The 21,552-nt window shown below is 37.0% G+C and overlaps 1 protein-coding gene and 1 long non-coding RNA gene across 7 annotated transcripts in view; one reads left to right on the top strand and one right to left on the bottom strand.

Annotated features, from left to right (window-relative positions):
- Nucleotides 1–1,138: 1,138 nt before the first annotated feature.
- On the top strand, nt 1,139–13,007 carry fndc7a (fibronectin type III domain containing 7a; the record flags this gene model as incomplete). The annotated part of the gene is made up of 14 exons (XM_082172454.1): nt 1,139–1,198; nt 1,620–1,638; nt 1,839–2,093; nt 2,894–3,151; nt 4,720–4,977; nt 6,781–7,032; nt 7,133–7,387; nt 7,977–8,234; nt 9,173–9,424; nt 9,519–9,773; nt 10,776–11,036; nt 11,349–11,378; nt 11,548–11,588; nt 12,347–13,007. The coding sequence occupies 13 exons, from the start codon at nt 1,139–1,141 to the stop codon at nt 11,577–11,579; spliced, it is 2,445 nt and encodes an 814-aa protein (XP_082028580.1). The 3' UTR covers nt 11,580–11,588; nt 12,347–13,007.
- Nucleotides 13,008–16,338: 3,331 nt separating this feature from the next.
- Nucleotides 16,339–21,552, bottom strand: part of LOC309500978 — a 19,429-nt gene continuing 14,215 nt past the window's right edge. For 3 of the 6 annotated variants that reach the window (XR_014206749.1, XR_014206750.1, XR_014206751.1), the window contains exons 5-6: nt 20,908–21,104; nt 16,343–19,643 (exon numbers count right to left, since the gene is read on the bottom strand). This is a non-coding gene — a long non-coding RNA (uncharacterized lncRNA). Of the gene's footprint in view, nt 19,644–20,887; nt 21,105–21,552 lie in introns of all 6 variants that reach the window. The other 3 variants (XR_014206747.1, XR_014206746.1, XR_014206748.1) reach the window with 3 other exon arrangements.

Here is a 21,552-nt window from a genome sequence, read left to right as displayed (position 1 = left end):
GTAGCGCTATACAAAATGAATTGACAGTTTGGTTTCTGCTTTGGTTTTGAAATTCCCATATATCCCCAAGAAAGGAAAATTAAGCTCCCTGTAAGATACTATAGCATGTCATGTTACACTGACACAAACCACAGATTTATGGCTTTTATATTTCCTCTGGTCATTCAGCTACATGAATCTTGTGAAACTGATATTACACATAAACATTTCATCTGAGTCTGTCACAATAATCTATGTTCGTTAGCTTCTTCTCACATGTTCCTCCAGCACACACACACGCTGTGTTTTCATGTTTTATAGGGACTTTCCATAGACATAATGCTTTTTATACTGTACAAACTGTATATTCTATCTCCTTACACTAACACTACCCCTAAACCTGCCTGTCACAGAAAACTTTCTGCATTTTTACGTTTTCAAAAAACTTCACTTAGTATGATTTATAAGATGTTTTCCTCATGGACAAGGATTTCGGATATTACCATCTTTGTGGGGACATTTTCTCCCCATAATGTAGGGTTTACCAGAACACGGACACACACACACACACACGGACACACGCACACACATGCACACAAACAAACACAAACACACATAAACAAACACAAACACTCACGCAAAGTACTAAAAGTCTGAGACAAAGTACAAAAACAAAACATAACCTGAGCAATGAAAGGGCAACCGCTCAGAGTTGTCATATAAGTAGGCCTATGTAATATGATAAATGCCTCTTTTCAGACTAAGTATTATCTTATACGAGTTAATATTTAAAATAGAACATTTAATGTCTTGTGTATTTGATAACAATAGAACAAGCAATGCTGAACAGCCCATTCACCAGGCAGAGTGCATCTTTGTGTCTATCCTCAAGTGTATTGATGCGTACCTGTGTGTGTTGTCCTCCAGCGCTGATAGGTCCTCTCTCTCTCCCTGACAGAGGGAGGGGGCAAACGTGAACACTCACTACTCCCAGAACAATAAAATACCTGTTGGACGGTAATAAAAAAAAAAAAAAAAAACAGAAAAAAAAAAAAAACAGAGCAGAACTTAAGCCACAGCCATTACCCTGCAGAAATAGAGTCAAATCAGGAGAAGAGACTGTGCCCTAAAGGCAGCTGAGCAGAACTGAATTTGAGGCATGGAGTCGAAATATTTACATCTTTCTAACATCATCTTATTGATTATCATCGTGCCACAGGTAAGAATAAAAATTAGACTTTCTTTATACATAGGCTACAATAAGTTATGGTTTAACTGTGCCTATGCTTGGTTGAAGCAACATAGCACATTAAAAGCACATTGGGATTCTTAATAAATAATTATATAATTATTTTAAAGGCAGGTTATTTGTATTGCATAGGACAATAGTCCTCTTTATTATATTTCTGGCATGTTTTGTAGTTGTACACACTTTCATGCTGGATAGGGAAAAAAATAGCTTTGGATCTAAAACCTGTGCTGAGTGATGCTCAAATAAGCTTCCTTGGCCACTAATGGCACATAATACCACATGACAGAGTAATAGTTGCCCCTGAAATAAGCAAGGAAGAATGGATGCTTTCTAACATGTTTTATATATTTAAAAAGTGATTTGTTGTATTTCTGCTCTTAATTTACAGATATGCACAGCACAAAATGGTAGGAGATCTTCAATATTTGACGAACTGGATATTTGTAGCATTACATTATCGTGTTAATACACGATAATAGTAATGGATAAGTAAACCACAAAACTGACATGTCAAATCTCAAAATATTAAATTCTCCTTTTCAAAATTGAATTTTTTTTTTTTTTTTTTAACAGTATTATGATTTCTTTACTGTTTGTCTTTGTGCAGACATCACGTTATCCGTGTTCACCGTCACCTCTAAGAGCATGACGGTGCGCTGGAGCGGACAATCCGGCGCGAGCTCGTACAAAATCACCGCCACGCCGAAAAACTCCCCAGAGCCGTCGGTGTTCGCGCAGTTCAGCGGCAGCACGGTGATGGGCTCCGTGAACTCTTTGTCCCCGAACACTGTGTACAAGATGCGGGTCGAAGCCATGGACAACGCGAACGTGCTCAGCAGCGCCGAAACGGAGGAGACTACAGGTGAGCTGACCTCTGACTTCTGCAAGTTTGTGCCGTTGGACAAGAGCTATCTTGATAAATTACAAATTAAAAATTCAATCTTGACACCGATGCAAAAGTTTTTTTTTAAATAATAATAATAATAATAATTATTATTATTATTATTTGTGGTCTGATATTTAAGACAAGTGACTTTTTAATTGATCTTTTAAAATAATAATAAACTAAGTATTCATTTTATTAGATATATTTTTAATTTAGTTAAATATTAAAATCAATAATTTGAATGCCGAATATTATGTTTTAATATTTATATTATTTATTTATTTTATTTAATAATTACACAATTTAAGACAAATTAAGTTCTACGTACATTAATACGTTGAATACAATCTTGAATATGCATTTATTTATATAAAGCATGTATTCACGATCGTGGGAACCAAATGTAAAGCCTCAATCTTCATGAAGGGTAGCCTACTTCACAATTTACTTATATATATATTTTTTGTATTTCTTTGTTTATTCCATTTATTCATAAAGCACTTTAAGCTGCAAAATATTGTGATAAGTTCTCTCCAAAATATTTATTAAAAATAATTATAAACAGTGTTACAATAACAGTCTACCATCATTATGAAATTAACAATATTTATTTCTAGAAATGAAGCTATTGCTAATTATATATATATATATATTAATTATATATATATATTAATTATATATATATATATTAATTATATATATATATATATATATATATATATATATATATATATATATATATATATAATTATGTTTTTTGTATTGTGTCCCATCAGCCCCTGAGGTTCCCTTTATAGAGCAGGCTTACTCCAAACACAGTGACAGCATCACAGTGGAGTTCGGTCTAGTGATTGGTGCCACCAGCTACATCATCCGGGCAGAGAACGAGGATGGGTTCTTCTCTGAAACCCGGGTGTTAACTTCCCCCGGGACAGTGATCAATCTGCTGCCTTATACCCAATACACCCTCAGCGTGATGTCCGTCAACACTGGGGGAAGGAGTCAGCCTTCTCTATCCATGAACTCTAAGACAGGTAAACTCCAGACTTTAATTAAAACATCTTCTGCTTGATATAAAAATGCATTTGATTAATATATTGGCTATTTTATACTTAAAAAAGGGCTAACATCCCTGCTGTTTTGTGGCAGAAACAAAGCAGTTTGAACCAGCCTAAGGTGGTTGGGCTGGTCTTTAAGATGGTTTAGGTGGTCTCTAAACCTGAGGAAACTAGTGTTCAACTGATTTAGATGGCCAGCCAGCTGCCTCCAAACTAACCAGCTGAAACAATGTGATAGAGACCCGAGCGGTCACAAGGAGAATCACACCAGGCATCCGTTTAAAGGTCGTTCCAAAAGATGTTTAATACTTTAATGGCAAGGAAGTGCAAAAGGTCCATACAACAGCAAAAATAAAAACAAAGGTTACAAAAACATTCTAAAAACTAGCATCAACTTCTCTCACTAACTGTTGGAAACTGAAGTTTGCCCCAAACCTTTGCCCCAAACCACTCTCTGTTCCTCCTGCCGCACTTCTGAACACTTACATGCACACATTTACCACCTTTAGTTAATTGGAACATACCATTTTCTGTAAAACTATAACTCTTGTCTCTCTATACATTTCAACAAGTTCCCTCAAGGATAGTTAAGACAAAGAGTTTAAACAATCAATAAATACTACATCATTTGCGTCATTTGCACAACCGATATTTCCTAAAGTAGTTTAAATGAGCATTTCCCACCACCCAAGGTGTGCACATCCCTAGAGGTTAAGCCCACTCCTCTAACCACAGGAAATGAAACAGTAAAACTCCACATGAACAATTACAATATATGCATGATCTGAAGAACCATAAGGACTCTGTTTTGGAAGGAGAAGCAACACTGACTCTCCATCACAAACAACCAGCCCAAAACCCCTCTAAAACCATTAAACCAGACCAGACATTTTTATTTAAAGATAATTTACTAAAGATCACACATCGTAGAAAAGAATGAAAACTGAGCCCTACTCCCGGTTTGGTCGACAATGAGTTGGTATTTAAAACCTGTAACAATAACACAGTATTGTTTACTCCAGCTATTGTGCAGAGTTGGTTCCTCTGGCTTCTACCAACTGTTGACAGTAACTGCATCTTTAGATTTATACCCAAAACTGTATGAAAAGATAAACCATGAGAACTAGGCTGTCGCCTCTCCCCAAGGAACGGCTTGACGTAACATAAGAAGGACCGATTTCATAAAGTTTCACATATAACAACAGAACATTCTCTCTATCCCATTTCACCTTACAGACACACTGAAGGTTATTTCCATCTCAACATCACATATCTGTCCCTATCAGACATTTATACTATACTCATTTGAAATCTAATAATATATTTTATCAAAAAATATTATCATTGGCACATATCAATAAACTAATTTGACTAATGCTTCATAATTTAGTGTATTAATTGGGTCATTTTTTCAGCTGTAATGATTGAAACTCACCACCAGAGGCAGTAGCTGTTTAGTCTTCCTGTCCTGATGCTCTCAGACTGTTTCCATTGCTTCGGTCCAGCTGTTAAAAATATTGATTTATTTGTTTCTCTCTCTGCAGTGGTGGTGGCCCCAGATCTGCATTCCAGTTCCCCCAGCAGTGACACCATTGTGATAAACTGGAATCCAGTGAACAATGCAGTGTTTTACACCTTGGTCATGATCATGGAGGGTTCCAACATGCGGGTCGGACGTAACACGTCTGAGACCAACATGACCTTCAGTGACCTTCAGCCTGGCACCACCTACTCCATCAAGGGCAATGCCTGGGATCCTGATGGTAACCAAGGAGACGACATCACCATCAGCCAAATCACACGTAAGGACTCGTTTATAGTCTTTTGAACAGGGTATGTTGCTAATAAGACGCTTGGCTCTTTTAATTGAAAGAAGCAGGACTTAAGGCCTGTTCACACCAAGTACGATAAACATAACGATAAAGATATAGTTTAAAAAAATAAAATAAAAATAGCACACACCATAATGGCAACTATAACTGCATAGAGGAATGATTCAGTTGGAATCACTTTCAGATAGATTTTTTTCCCAGCTGATAAACGATACAAATATTGGCAGCCAATCAGTATCCTGCTTAAAAGAGCTTGAGCATTTAACACGACAGATGACAAAACTGCAGCCCACGCTTATAATAAACAGAAAGTTATCGTGTGATGGTGTGGATACTAATAAAGTTATCATTATAGTTATCCTTCTTAGTGTGAACAAGCCTTTAGTTTCCCACAGCCGCCATGTTGAGCATTACCTATTTAGTTTTTAAAGGGAAAAACAAATGTGAATCTCAGTGTATGGATTTCTCAAAGTTGACACTTCAAAAACACACATAACAAACATGGCATTAATCCATAAGAACCCAGTTCATGAATCAGTCTTCTGAAGCGAAACAATTGGTATGTTTGAGAAAAATACTAATATTTTAAACTTTTAAAACTCTAAATCATTGCTTTGCATCGCATCGTAATCATCACTTCTCGCGTGAGTTTCACAAGTTCACACTCTACAACATTGTTGTTTACGTCAAGCGCAGTTGGCCAGAAGTTAGTATGGATTACCGTCGTGTTCGTTTTGCGTGGTTTTTGAAGCGTCAACTTTTTGAAGCCATTCACTTTGATTTTTTTGTGTCCCTTTAACCAAAGTGTTTTGTCTGACTCTTTTTACCAGTGTAAGGCCCGCTATATTAGTCCAATCTCCGGTTCGCCAATACACGGGGAAGGTTGTCACGTGTTCTGTCCTCACTCATGCAAAGTATTGGTTGGTTAAATTTGCAATACATTAATCATGTACTCACTCGTTAATTCATCTGACTCCATAAATGAAAGGTTTTAATAATCTGCCTCACTAAAAGTGAACGAATGTTTGACTATTCCTTTAACCATTAAATGAACAATGTCAAAATCAGTTATAATAATCATATGTAACAATTTAATATTTCAGATATCAGAGATCAATTCCACAATCAATTCAAATATCTAAAACATGGTTATACATTGGTTACATCAAATAGTCTTGTACCTGAGATAGAGAGAGAGAGAGAGAAAGAGAGAGGGAGAGAGAGAGAGAGAGAGAGAGAGAGAGAGAGAGAGAGAGAGAGAGAGAGCGAAACCACCTATCCAATTCCACGTCCAGCCAAGAAGAAGAGACCGAGAGAGCCAGAACACCTTCCTTTATCCTCTGACCAGGTGACAAGGGGGATGGGGAAGGCCACCCTCAAATGGCTTCTATCCCACAGAAGGGGGGTTGCCTTATCTCTAAACCAGTTTTCTATGAACTTCTATAAACCTTATTTCCTTTTATTTTATCTATCTGGATATGAGATATCTGTACCACTCACTTTGAGACATTTCAAGTGACACCAAAAACATAACAGTCAATGTTGAATATTCACATTAAACCATGTTCTTGTGTGAGTTCCTAGTTTCTGAGAGGAAGAAAGGCTGTATTGGGGGAGGTCAAATGTTAATCAGCCAGCAGGGCCCTTTTGTCCCATAAATCAGGCCTCAACCAGTATTTTCAGTCTTACACCAGATAAGCTCGATAAAGTTAATACAATGATGAATCAAACCTTAAATTCACAACTCTTCTTTCTCTGTTCCACTCTCTACAGGTCCTTCTGTCCCAGGAGATGTGCAGGTTCAGTTGACGCCAGGTCGCTCTCTCGATCTGGCGGTGTATTGGCAGGCAGTCCGTGGTGCCGACACATACATTGCTGTGAGCTCCACAGGCCAGAACTGCAGCTCTTCAGACCTCTACTGCATAATCAGTCCTCTCAACTGCAGCCAGAACCACACCATCACCCTCGTAGCATCCAACCAGGCCGGAACCAGTGACCCTTCAAACCCAGAGGACCTTCTGACCTGTATATTTTACTCAAACATGAATGCACACATGACAAACCACACATACACATTAATAAAGAGTTGAGCTGCTGGTTGTCATCTTCTTTGAATCATTTTCAGTCCCATGTCCTCCTGACTCGGTCTGGATTGAGGAGGTGACCACAGGGAACTGCTCCGTCATGTGGTCTGTGGTTCCGTGGGTGAATTACTACATCGCCTACGTGAAGAGCGATGATGGCTTAGAGGAAAACTGCAACACCACCGGCAGGGCCTGCCACTTCCAGTGCAAGTGCGGATACACGTACCTCTCGACCGTATTCGCTTACAACCAGGCCGGCTCCAGTCCGCCAGGACAAATAGTCAACTATACTACAAGTTTGTACTTTACACAGACAGATTTACATTTATATGTATATATATACATCCATATATACATTGAATTGATCAAAAGTGACAGTAAATACATAAAAAATGTTACAAACGATTTCCATTTCAAATGAATGCTGTTCTTTTGAACTTTCTATTCATCTGTGAATGCTTAAAAAATGTATCACCGTTTCAAGAAATGTTTCTTGGACATCAAATCAGCATATTAGAATGATTTCTGAAGGATCATGTGACACTGAAGACTGGAGTGTCACATGATGCTGAAAATTCAGCTTTGCTGTCATAGGAATAAATTACATTTTAAAATATATTGAAATAGAAAATTGTAATCATATTTCACAATTTTTCTGTTTTGTCTGTATTTTTGATCAAATTAATGCAGCCTGGTGAGCATAAGAGACTTCTTTCAAATACATAAAAAAATCGTACCGACCCCAAACTTACATATTATGTATAATATAGATATAAAAGTCATAAAGCATACAGTAAACACACTAATATTTATATTTTATGTAAAAGTTTTGCTATACAAATAAAAATGAGAAACTTCTCTCTCTCTCTCTCTCTCTGTCCTCAGTCCCGTGCTGTCCAGAGGATGTGTCCGTGTCACTGATTTCCACAGAAACTTTAGAGATCTCCTGGTCAGCAGTTCGAGGAGCTGAGTTATACGAGACGATCGCTGCAGACGGAAGCGAATGGATCCACTGCAACGACACGGCTCCTGTGTGCGCGCTCTCTGACCTCACCTGTGACAGTCTGTACAGCGTGGTGGTGCGGCCCTGCAGTGAGATACAAGGATGCAACAACACCTGTAGTGCACATACACGCCGGACAGGTACACACACACAAGATACTAGTGTGATATATGCCACACACAGTACAAAACATTACCATGGTAATACCATGTTTTGTTGTACATTTATACATAGTAGTAACATGGTATTTTTTGGGGGGAAATACTTTGAGTATCATGTAAATACAATACTACTACTACTAATAATAATACAAATATTATTATTATATTAATTATTGTAATAATTCTACTCAAAATATTTCCAAAATACCATGTTGTAATTATAATATTTATTATTATTATTGACATTTATATAAATATTAAGAATATTCGTTTTTTTTTTATATATATAGTGCCTTTAAAGATAAATTCTCAATGCACTTTACATAAGAAAAAAATAATTAGTGTGCACAATGCCGTATACGAAAAAGTACCATAGTAATACCTTTGTTTTGTTGTGCATTTGCTATAGCAGTACCATGGAACATTTTGAAGCATGTATACAAAATAATAATGATCATTATTATTATTGTTTTTTCCTTTATTTTTATTTAATATAATTTTTATTGTGTTCACACGGTACTCAGTGTACTTTCAAAAATACCATGTTATAATAATAACTTTTTATTATTTTTATAAATATTAATAATATTCGTTTTTTTTACATTAGCTTTTTTAAGCACTTTACATTAGAAAACAAAAGGACAAAACTAGATATGAAATTAAATATAATAAAGAATAATAAAAAAAAATTATAAACAATAAGTATAAATCAATTTAAGTTAAAGGCTGTACATGAAAAATCATGTAATGAAATTAAAAGCTCTGACAGATAATATGCAACCAAACAATGCAAAGCCTTATAAAATGGCACATTAATTTCAGTAACATGGTATATTTCAAAGTACCACCATAATATGTGATACCATCACTGTTACATGCAATCCATTTTTATGAAATGCTGCTTATTTGTGTTTCAGCTCCCTGTGCCCCTGTGATCCTCAACGTGACTCAGGTGAACTCTTCCACGGTGGAGGTGTTCTGGACAGCTACAAACACTCAGGCCAACTACAGCGTGATCGGCGCGGGTCTCACCGACTCACTCACTTGCTCGTCCAGCGGCACTTCCTGTTACATCAGCGTGTCCTGTGGATCCGTATATGAGGTCAGCGCCTACGCCACCACTGCAGTGGGACAGAGTCTTCCCAGCTACTCCATTCCCCTGGAAACAGGTGCAGTAATGAAGATGGAAAACATCTGGAGACAGATGTTTATAGTTGAAAATGGTGAAGCGATATATATATATGTACTTCTCTCTCTCTCCAGGACCCTGTTGTCCAGAAACTCTGACTGTTGAACAGGTGACCCAGTCCATGACGAACGTCACTTGGTCGTCTGCCACAGGGGCGCAGTCCTTTGTCACGTCTTTGACGTCCCCTAGAGGTCATGCCAAATGTCACACCATGGACACACACTGCCTGTTGGGATGCATCACGTGTGGCACAAGCTACAATGTGTCGCTGGACGCCTTCAGCATTACTGGACATAAAACAGAGTGCAGATACCATGGTTTCTCCTCAAGTGAGTTGAGTGTATTTGTTATATCTGCCATCATGAGAAAACTACATGACTGGTTAATGGCCATTAACTCTTGCAGGAGCTTTTGATTCAACCTGGTGTCCTTTTTTTTTACTGATTTATATTTTAAACAGACTTGAAAGGTTTATGTATATAGCATTTTTCCAAACAAATCAATGCAGTTCAAAGTGCTTTACAGACAAAAAAGAAGCAATAGATTGTATAAAAAAAAATGAAATAAAAAAGACCCATTAAAATACAAGAATGAGGATAAAGTTAACAAGGATTAAAATATAAAATAAATAACCAAAAATGAAGAAAAACATAAAACATATATAAAAGCATTATAAGACATTACAGGAAGGCCAGAGTAAAAAAAAAAGAAAAAAAAAGTATTTTTAAATAATTATGAATATCATAAATATCAATGATATTTATAAAAAATATTAACATTTGTTTTTATATATAGCACTATTAAAAGTCAAGTTTTCCTAATAAAAAAAAAAAAATCTGTTGGGGTATAATAGGAATTAAAAGTTCTGACAGATTATGTGACGTTTTGTCTATCTAATGTCTGATTTAAAGTGATATTTAAAATGAAAATAAATGACTAGATAAATGAATAAGACTTGCATCTTATGGGCCTGGAAACGCAACAAAAATACATAAAAAACAAGACAGTAGTGTGCATATATGCCATATACAAAAAAGTACCATGGTAAACACAACAAATGTAAATCTTATTCTTACAAATATCCTTCACATTCAATTCAACCTTGTCTTCAACCATACAAGGGATAGTTCACCCAAAAATCATTTACTCACCCTCAAGTTGTTCTGAACAATCTTGGTGAGTAAATGATGACAGAATCGTTATTTTTGAGTGAACCATTAAATAATGGTTTTATGAATGATTTATGCAGTTCAGAGACTTGGAACAAGTGCACTTCATTTCTGCACCTTCCTCTTTCCCATCTCATTTTCTTTATCTGTGACCTCTCTCAGGTGCGTGTTGTCCATCCAGCGTGAAACTCTACCGCATGGCGAACAACACTCTGCGTGTGTACTGGCGCTCTTCTCCCGGCCTGTACAACTACACAGCCGACCTGTACGGCACCAGCTCCAACTACACCTGCAGCACGACACAGGGGGCTACCGCATGTGACGTCTCCAACATCATGTGTGGAGAAGTGTACACCGTCGTGGTCGCTCCCTTAACACAGGAGGGTTCGAAGGTCACGTTCTGCCCCAGAAAACTCTACTCAGGTACAAAAAGATGGTTGATTTTCCAATGACCTAGAAAATCTTTGTAAATGAAAAATTATATTTGAATACTGCATAATGACATATAGTTTAAAATATATTTTATATAAATTACGTTTATGCATGGCAGATGCTTTCATCCAAAGTGACTCAAGGAATCATACATTGCATTCAAGGAACACATTTTACCGGTTCTCGAACCCATGACCTTGACTTTGCTAGCGCTTGAGCTACAGGAAGGCACTTCAAATCAGGAAAATCAAGGCTATAGACTACATGTATATGGACTGATTTCCATGTTTCCTTGTCTTTCAGTATCCTGCTCTGGAAACACAGTGGGAATGGGTGTGTATTCTCATTGAAACTTATCTAGAAGAACCATATAATTTTATAAAATATTAATATTATATAGTAACATAATATATATATTAAAATTGTTTAATATACGCAAGCTCTCCTAAGCATGTTCCTTATGACTCAGTGCTACATAACTGCTCTTTCTGTGTATCTGCAGTGATCTATCGAGGCCGGAGGAGTGTGGACTAGAACCCTATCGTGAGTGATCGCACATTAATTATGACTGAACGTTTACATTAACTGTCATCACTAGTAAACACACACACAGATGCAGAGCCTCATGGGACAGATTTACCCAGGGCACTTGAAACTGGAGGCCTTTGTGTCCACCATAGGATAAAGCATATCATGTCAACGTGGACATCTCAGAAAGGTTTATTGCTGTACAGTTGGTGACAATAAAATATGACACTTGCACTCTTGAGAATCCAGATGTGCATCTTAGTTGAAACATCTTCAGATACGACAGATGACTTGTTACTTCACTTGAAACATTTAAGAAGCTGATTAAAAAATATATAAATAAAAATATATATATATATACATACATATATTTAAGTATATTTTTAAAAAGTAAAAATATGTGAAACAAAGTGCAAAATAGTTTTTGTACTACCTTTAATTGATGGTGATTTTAAAATTAAATGAATCATATTTATATCCACATAGGATCACTCTCAATACTGTATTATAGTAATGAGAAAAAATTTAAATATGAGAATGATCAAGAATGAGAATTATATATATATATATACTGTACATATTTGTTGTATATACTGTATATGTGTGTGTGTGTGTGGCATGGTTAAATGAAACAAAAGGAGTTATGAGAATGTTGCAGGATTATGTACTTGACATGAATGATGCATAGGCCATATACATTTCAGTGTGTTTATGATCAAAGTTGGACCGCCCACAAATGTCCGGTTCTCATGTCTTTTTGTCTTCTGTTAAAGAGCTCAGATGAAAGCAGATGGAGCTCTGACGTCATCAACACAGACAACAGCGCATTCTCTTCTCACCGCATTCATCTGGCCACTTTCTTAACATTTGCCCAAAAATAGCTAACAATTGGCTCAATGTGAAAATGTAATTGCATCTTTAAGAACTTTAAAAAGTGAATACAAAAATATAGATTTCAATCAAATTGTTAACCATTTCTAAATGTCATATTTTATATACAGTATACACTTTCTTTTTTATTTTTGATGTTTTGCATTTATACTGTAATTTCCTGATATTCATAGCATGCCATGAAGCCCAAATGATTATATGTCCAGAAAAAAAGTAATATCATAATGTCACAAGAAAAATTGATCGCACAAGTTAAAAATCTCTAAATGTCTGTTAATGTTAATTGTTAATGTTTGCTAAATGGATGTTAAAGAGATGATTCAAACAACACATTAAGCATTTGTAGGAAGTCCCCTAAGCAGCAAGCCTCCAAAGGAGTGGACCAGTGTCATGTGTGTTATATACTGGGCGGACCTCTTCTGAACAAGGTTATTGAGAAAAATGAACAGCACAAGTTTCAGGTTCAGTGTCCGCCCCAGGTCATATGTGTCCTTTGGATGATATATTACATTGAATTTGCATAATAAACAGCATGAAGCATTACCTATTGAGAATGTATTTTTTATTAACATTTCAGTTTTCTTGAATATTTTTCGCTAATATTGAATATTTTTCATTAATTTACTTTATGAAGGGCTGCAAACCTAACGCACTTATTCTTTAGGCTGACTAAACATGTTTAACAATATTACATTTATTAAACACAGTTAATGCATGCATAATTTGACAATACAGCAGTGTCGTTCTGTTCCGTTCTGTTTCTAAAGACTGGTCTGAACAGTCAGAACTTTTCAAGAACACCACAAAAGATTTCCGCACACACAACACATTTATCAGTTGATGATGCAGAAACTTTTCTGTGTTTGTGATGAAAATAGACATGAGACTATATATCTTTGTATATATCTAATAGCACATCTATTTATAAATGAAATCCAGATGGGAAACTTTATCATTTAGGCAGCAAAATCCCTCAAAGACAAGGCATCACACACAAAACACAGCTACGTCACGAACATTGTTCTTGAGCTGTTATCATCTCCATCATGAAAACCAACACACCAGAGGATATTATATTCTCTTACATAACACATTATTTAGTGGCACTTGCTAAGATTTGCATCACTATTAGTAATACTTGACTTGAACACACCCCAAACCATAAATGTTAAACTTCAGTAAACTTTCATCCTGCACCAGCTGGAAATCTATTAATGATCAAATAAAACCAGACATTTCCAAGAAAACAAGATCTTGACCAAAATGTATGCAGCTCTTGATGGAAATAACATCACAACATGTATTTCCATCAAGAGGTGCACCAATTTTTGGTCTTGTATTGACAATGCAAGAGTCCATCACTCTGTAAAGTCTCCTCCAGCACATCCCAAAGACTTTCAGTCAGAGGTGCCAATTAATGTGTGAAAATGATTCTTCATGCTCCCTCCCAACCATTCTTTCACAATTTGAGCCTGATGAATCTTGACGTTGTTATCCTGGAATATGGCCATGATGTCTTCCTACATGGTTAAGAAATGAAAAGCTACACATTCCATCAATTAGGGTTAGACGAACTGTTGCCAAACAACAGGCTAGAAACATAATTATCACTGCAATAATGATCCAATCACAGACTCTTAAGCATTTGCCTATTTAAATCCAAACAGAGACTATTTTTTTTGGCAGGGCAGTGTAGATTTTTACATTTTCTGAATACATTTTAAGTGGAGCTGTATGAAAAATTCCGTCTTAAAGCATATTGTTTTTGCTGTTTTATAGTCCACCCGGTGAAAAGTTTAAAGGTATAGCGGAGGATGTTTTACTTCCTGGTGGGTAGTCTAAACTATTGGTCCTCCTAATTGTCAATCATTCTGGTGAATCAATCAAACTTTTCAAAAAGTGGAGAGGGCGGGTCTTATCTAAAATTTGGAAAGATCCTCCGCTATACCTTTAATTTTAAAAGAACACATCTGCGTAAGAAGTCACCTGATTTGAGGCATCAAATCATCACAAACATGCTGCACATCATCAGTTTAATCATTTTTGGGTTAGTTATATTATGTGAACTACAGTAGAAAATTTGCATAACAACATATTCGGAATCGGATAGACTAATTATATAGTGAAATATTAGTCATTTTGGATAACAAACAGTGATGACACTGATAATTCATCCCACGGGAAATAATCTCGATTACGCCTACAATAGCAAATAAATACTTTTAGATTTTGTTTCTCCGAGAGAGCAAAGACATTAAATAGAGAACATTTATGCCTCCTGTTTCTTATGTTTTTCTTCTTAGCAAAAGGCCCCAGTAATTTCACATGCGTCTATTAAATGAATCTCAACAATGTTCCAAATTGTCTCAAAAGTTCTGTCATGACAACTCTCTGAAAGATTGGCATGGTAATGGTAATGGATTTGGCAATATTAATGTATATGGTCTTGGTGGAATAGATCTGCTACACTGCTGCTGCTGGAGAGCAAGCACTGAGGCTTGCTACTGCCAATACATTCACAGGCATTGCTGTGAGCACGTAAGAATGAACCATTACATGAATTAACCCCAGTAGCAGATCTACACAGGTGGAGCTGGGGGAGGTGGAGGGTTTCTGAAAGCGCGCTGCAGACTGCTAACAGCAACACTACCGGCATTTGAATATTGAGCCGCAGCTCATTGGCCGCTGATGCAACAGCAACCAATCAGCTGCGCTATGTAGATGAAGATGTGATCGCTACCAAATTAGTTAAAGACCCATCAGCCTGCGCCATCTAGAGTTTTATGCCAGAACTTGGTATATATTTTAACATTTCTCATAAATCTCTTCTATGACCAAAAGATCTGAGCTGCTATCAGACATTAATTATAGCAATTCAATTATATCCCTATACTCTATGTCTACATCTGCCTCGTTCTTTTCAATTCTTTCTCCCAACGAATTTCGGTCAATACAGTCATCGAGTCAATACTTCAGACATACCTGAAAACTTCAAGTTTCCTGAACAACAAACGGGCCTGTGTAATAAAGCTTCTTCTGCAATGTTCTGAAGGACAACGAAAGTATGATGGATGAGGTTTGTTCAAAGTTAAATGTTTTATTTATATGCAACATATTCAACATTACTTAGATCCAGCCTAACCTTTCCTTACAATCATGAAAGAGTATTTCCTATACTTCCTGGTCAACTCTGAATCAAGTTCCTTCTCCGATGTGATTCGGTGCTTCCACAGAAGACCTTAAGGAAACAAATGATTCTCTTTCACATTTCAGGCTCCACCTTCGTTAAAGCAAAGAAAGCTTTAACTTTAAGACACTGACCTTAATCACCATACAAAACAGGTGTATGTTTCAGGCTCTGAATTGAAGAGGCAGATTCACTTTCCCTCATAGCTTCTTGCTTCTGGGTTTAGAGAGACCCAGACAAAGACACTGTAATCCTTCATTATCTTTCTCAGCACATACTGTTTTAGACGCGATGATGAAAGCGAAACATTCTGTTGCTTTCGTCATTCTCAATGCAGATCAGTAAACACTTGGAAGATCTCTTACATTTTGAAGTAAAAAAGGCGTAGTCTGGCTCTAGACATGATACCTTATAACATAATAAGAAAAGAGATGCAGCATTAGCAGTTATGATTTACCCAGATGTGAACCAATTCCCTACAGGAAATTGTAAGTTAAAGTCTCTAAATGGAAGAGATAAAAATAAAAATAAAACTTTTAGAACAAAAAGAACTGTTCCGATACTGAAACACCGAACGAATTGTGTATATAAAAAAAAATTCTACAGAAATATTTTATACAACTTTTATAATCAAATTTGCCTACTTTAGAAAAAAAGTAATAATTGAGATTTTTGTCTTTGGCTTCTAGTTTATTATCATTTATATGAGCAATTACACAGCTTAATATAGGGTTAAAAGTAAATCAAATGAAAAAATAGCCTGACAAATAAGTATAAAAAAAACAATACCAAATGTCTCTTACGTAGCTGTGAAAGTTTTCTAAGTTTTTAAAGAAATGCTTACTCGTATTTGATATTAAAACATTGGAGTTAAAAAGAATAACTACACTAGCTAAGCTAAAACATATCTCCATCAACTTCTTTTCAGTTAATGTAACATTGTGAATTCAGTGAGCGGTAACTGAATAACTATAGTAAACGATTCACTGAAAAAAGTCATTCAGTTCAATTGCAACTGTACATGTGAGTCAAATATGCACATTTGATTTCAATCAGGTTCCATGTCATTTACTGAAAACATATTGGAAAGACCAACAAATTCAACATCATCATTAGAAAGGATAATTTTAAACGAGAATTAAGGTGAAATGAGAGGGGAAAATGTATGTTTGATATCCAGTAACGTAATCGTTCTTTAACATTACACCAGATTGCTTGAGGCAGGCCAGTACAAGGATGGGAATTTCACTCTCTCCATTATATTGAGCCTGTTTTCCTGAAACCTAATGACCAACAACCTATCCTATATCATTTCCCACTCAAAAATAATCCTAACACGCCAGTATGTTCTTCAATTGCGCACATGATGTTTTTCAAATAAAGTAATTATTAAAATATAAGGCTGATCGTCTTGAAGAGAACTTCGAGAGAACTCAAAGTTTCAAAGTTTGTGGTCTTAATGAGTCTAACAACAACCCTTAGACCCCCAGCCTAGCCCTTACCTGTTAAAACACACACCACACAGATACTTGGATGATGTCTTCAGCCCAGAGGCCTAATGTTAGTCATTAGGTTTCATCCACCTGTCCTCATTTTCGATGCACTGATTGGTTCTCACAGAGCAGGTATACTTGCCCATGCCACAAAAGATTTCAGATGTCTCCCCTTATTTGCAAGTGTATGTACCTTAACTTATTATTAGCACCTTACACATCAATCAGAGATGCATCTTCCAGGGACACTGTGCTTCTTTGTAACACTGTTTTCATTGACACAGGTATGTATTATATAATCTGTTAATGATTTATCATTCATATCATTTGAAGACCTTGTGCTTAAGTTGACTATCATATGTTTCTTTGTTCTAAGGTAAAAGAAGCTTCTGCAGGCAAGTATTTCATATTCATTTATATTTATTTATTTTAGTAATAAGTTACAATATTAATAATACTATGTCTAATTATGTATCATAAATTGTCAAAAAAGACAACAAAAAAATATTTAATAATTAAACATAGCAAAAATAATGAATAGAAACTTTAGAAATGCATTTACCTAAATATATAGTATTAATATACTATTACATTTTGAAAGTGACTCATAAGATACTAATTATTGTAATTTTTTGTCTCCTCCAGACTGTGATATAACATCAATATCATCACCCACTGCATCGTCTCTCCTTGTAAAATGGACCAATTTTCCTGGAGCGACAAACTATGTTCTGGATGTCAGGGCTGTGAATTCAAGCAACACAGCACCTGTTTCTATTCCACCACTGGCTTCGTCCACTTTGGAGAAACTGGTCCAAGGCTTAAGACCGGGACAAATTTATCAAGTGACTTTTAAAGTGTTTCTGTTGTCTTATGTGACATGCATCAGCTCCCAGATAGGACAGACAAGTAAGTTATCGACCCACACATTTATGGCAAGCCGTTTTAGCTGAAAATGTTCCCAGTGTTACTCGCCGTAATTGAATTTTTACCAGTAAGAATTCAGTTAGAGAGCTCTACAATTCAATTCTTACTAACAGAGCTCTCCAATTCAATTATTTCTAGTAACAATTACAGAGCTCTCTAATTGTAATTGTTACTAGTAAGAATTGAATTGTAGAGCTCTCTAATTGAATTCTTACTAGTAAAAATGCAGTTACGAGTAATGCTGGGAACATTTTAAGTTAAAACGGCTTGCCATACACATATCTTGACAAACTTGTTTTTATTTTGAACACATGTGATTTCATTTTTTTTACTTGCAGTTCCCGCCACCTCGCAAATATCATTTTCGAAAGCAATATCGAGCACCTCGATCAGGTTTGAGTTGTCCAGTGCGCAAGGAGCCGATAAATACTTTTTGATGGTGGAGGGAACTTTCCACAATGAGACTCATAACCTCACATTCACCACGCTAAATGGACAGGTAGAAAACCTCCGCAACAATACCGCATACAACTGTTACGTTTATTCCTCTAATGCCGCAGGAATCGGCGCCAAGAGTCTTGTTAAAACCATCAGAACATGTAAGTCTACTCGGTTCTTCCCAGTTTTGTGCTATTTAAATACTGCAGCTTTGTTAGCCTGTCAATGCAATCTTAACTTTCTGTAACGATTAAGCGACCATTAACATAATTTTCTTGTTTTACAGTGGTGCAGCCTCCAGATGGCGTGAGTGTGAGGGAGTTAACTCCAAGTATGGCTCGCGTATCGTGGTTCAGCGTCCCAAGAGTCCTGCTCTACCAGGTTTCAGTCAAGGCCAGTAATAAGCCGGGACTTGCCCCTGTTCTTAGGAACGTCACCAGTACCGCTGTGAATATCTCAAGCCTGGAGCCATGTTTAACATACACAATAGGGGTTGCATCAGTCAACATGTTCCTCGAACCAGGAGAGCCTACAAACATCAACTACACAACTCCCAGTGAGTCGCACCTACATAAGGATGAAGCAGAGTGAAACCTTTGAATGAAACCATAAAGATAAAGCAATAGATTTCTGTGTTTTGAATGCTTCTAGTCTAGCCTTTCTACAAGAAAGAGGACATTTTCTAGACCAGAACCAAGACTAAACATAAACCAGCCTAGAAATCAGTGCTGGTCTTTTCAGCATCTGGATTTGCCAAACTCTAACATGTCACTTCTTGTTCTTCTCAGCCATTTCAACAGTTTCCTCCATCTCCGTGGAGTACAGCTGCGTTACCGCTATGGCATCGGTTAGTTGGGATGCAGTGTTTGGTGCCATGTCGTACCGTGCGGTCATAACAGATGGCCAAGGCCGGTCGCTTAACTGCACATCCACGGGCACAACCTGCCAGATCCCAATGCTGAATTGTGGAGAACTATACTCTGTTCGGATTACATCCATTGCTAACTGTGAAAGGTCCTCCGATGGCAGCTACATCTTTGAGACAGGTAAAGATGCCCTCTTTCAAAGGTCACGCTCACACCTGATTCAGTCCTCTGGGAGATGAGCAGGAAATCCTCTCACGGTGTAAGAAGTCTGAGGAGGAACACACCCAGGAATTACTGTCATGTAGATTAAATGAGCTCTAGAGTCTATTGAGGCTGAGATTTAATGGAAGGTTGTGTGGTATCAGGTGGCAGAATTGTTCTAGTTCCTGTATCAGTCTAAGCCCCTAAGTTAGTAAATCTACCTGCCTTCTAAAGTTGTCTTTCTCAGGTTGTATTTTTATCTGCTCTCAGGCCCAGTTTACACCTGGTATTAAAATGCTTTTCTGTCCATCGGATCACATGTAGTCGAGAGAGACACATTCCCGTTTACACCTGGTATTTTAATCCGTCTCTTTTGTCCACTTTCAACCACTTCTGTCCTGATTTCTTTGAGGGGAGGGTCTATGGGTAGGCAAATTTGTGGTTTTCTTTCAGATCTTTCGATCTCGTGCCCAATTTACATATGAAATACAACGGAAAAGCATTCGGAGAGCAGCAGCTTTCTTTTCTGCTCTTATAGCCGCAAGACCATGCAAATGCTGTGAGTGCATGTTAGATATCAAGAATGATGATTGGGGTGTTTTTCGTCTACAATCCAAACTTGGGTCTCCAGCCAACAAAGTTCAAATCCCGTCTGGCTAGCGTGCTTCGTTTACGCATTCGGTCAGTAGGCGGTCTTTTGTGGCTGTTCAAACACATTTGACCACATGAGTGTTTACACTACGAAAGCATTTTCGTTTTCGACTACCTTTGGAAGTGGGAGAAAGTGGAAGAGCTCAAAACGTTTTACACCTTTATTTAGCACCGTCCACTTGTGATCTGATCGACCAAAACACATCTTAATACCAAGAGTAAACAGGGCCTCAGTCTCTCTCCAAAAGGTTCACTCAAAATGATAATTCTGTCATCAATCACTCACCTTCATGTCATTCTAAACCTGTATGACTTACTTTCTTCTGCAAAACACAAAAGAAGATATTTCGAAATGTCTCAGTGTGTTTTGTCCATACAATTAAAGTCAATGGGGTCCAATGTTGTTTGTTTTGGACCCCACTGACTTTCATTGTATGGACAAAAAAAGTGGAAATATTCTTTTAAACATCTTCTTCTGTGCTTCACAGAAGCAATCAGTAGAAAGTTGTACAGGTTTTGAACGATATGAGGGTGTGTAATTGGTAATGATTCATATTTTTGGGATTGACTATCCCTTTAAACCAAAAAGGAATTGGATCTTTTATCAGCAAATTCATTTCTCTCCCCATCTCTCAAACAAACACACAGCACCCTGCCCACCTAAAACACCACATCTGTACCGTGAGTGTTCCACTAATGTCATCTTGTTCTCGTGGAGTCCCACCAACCGCACGGCTTATTACCACGCCCTGGCTATGGACTCGGACGGCCATGTAACTGATTGCATCACTGTTGACACCTCCTGTTACTTCACTGATACTGTCTGTGGCAAAAGCTACAGCTTCTACGTCAGCTCCATCTTCTCCGGAGGACTAGACTGCAACAGCGGAAACACAGAAGCAGTGGTAGTCAAAACAGGTGAGTTATTGGCACAAATCTGTAAATATTCAATTTTTTCATGATACGACACTGTTAATGTCAAGGCCTAACATGTAATATGAATATTGTATTGAGCTATCGGTACTTCACAATCATTAAAGACAATTACTATTTAACCCTTTCACTGTGTGTTAAAAACCCTGTAACACCTTTGGGGTTCCCAGTCAATTGACCAGCCTTTTAAAAATTGCTTGTAAATCTCTCGTTCTTCTATATTATCAGCAAATATTTTATTCAGTCGTTTGTCAACTTGTTTTCTTTTAATTAGGACAGGTTTGAATTTCTTTTTTCAGAAAAAGTCATTGATTGTAGGCCCCATCGATCTGAGCTCATGCACCTCGGCTTTTGAGTGAAGAAAAGCATTATCTGTGGATAATTGTATTAAT

This window comes from Leuciscus leuciscus, assembly GCF_965113295.1.
Source record: "Leuciscus leuciscus genome assembly, chromosome: 6".
Taxonomy (NCBI): Eukaryota; Metazoa; Chordata; class Actinopteri; order Cypriniformes; family Leuciscidae; genus Leuciscus; species Leuciscus leuciscus.
Note: the sequence above shows the minus strand (reverse complement) of the source record. Positions and strands in the feature narration are given on the sequence as shown.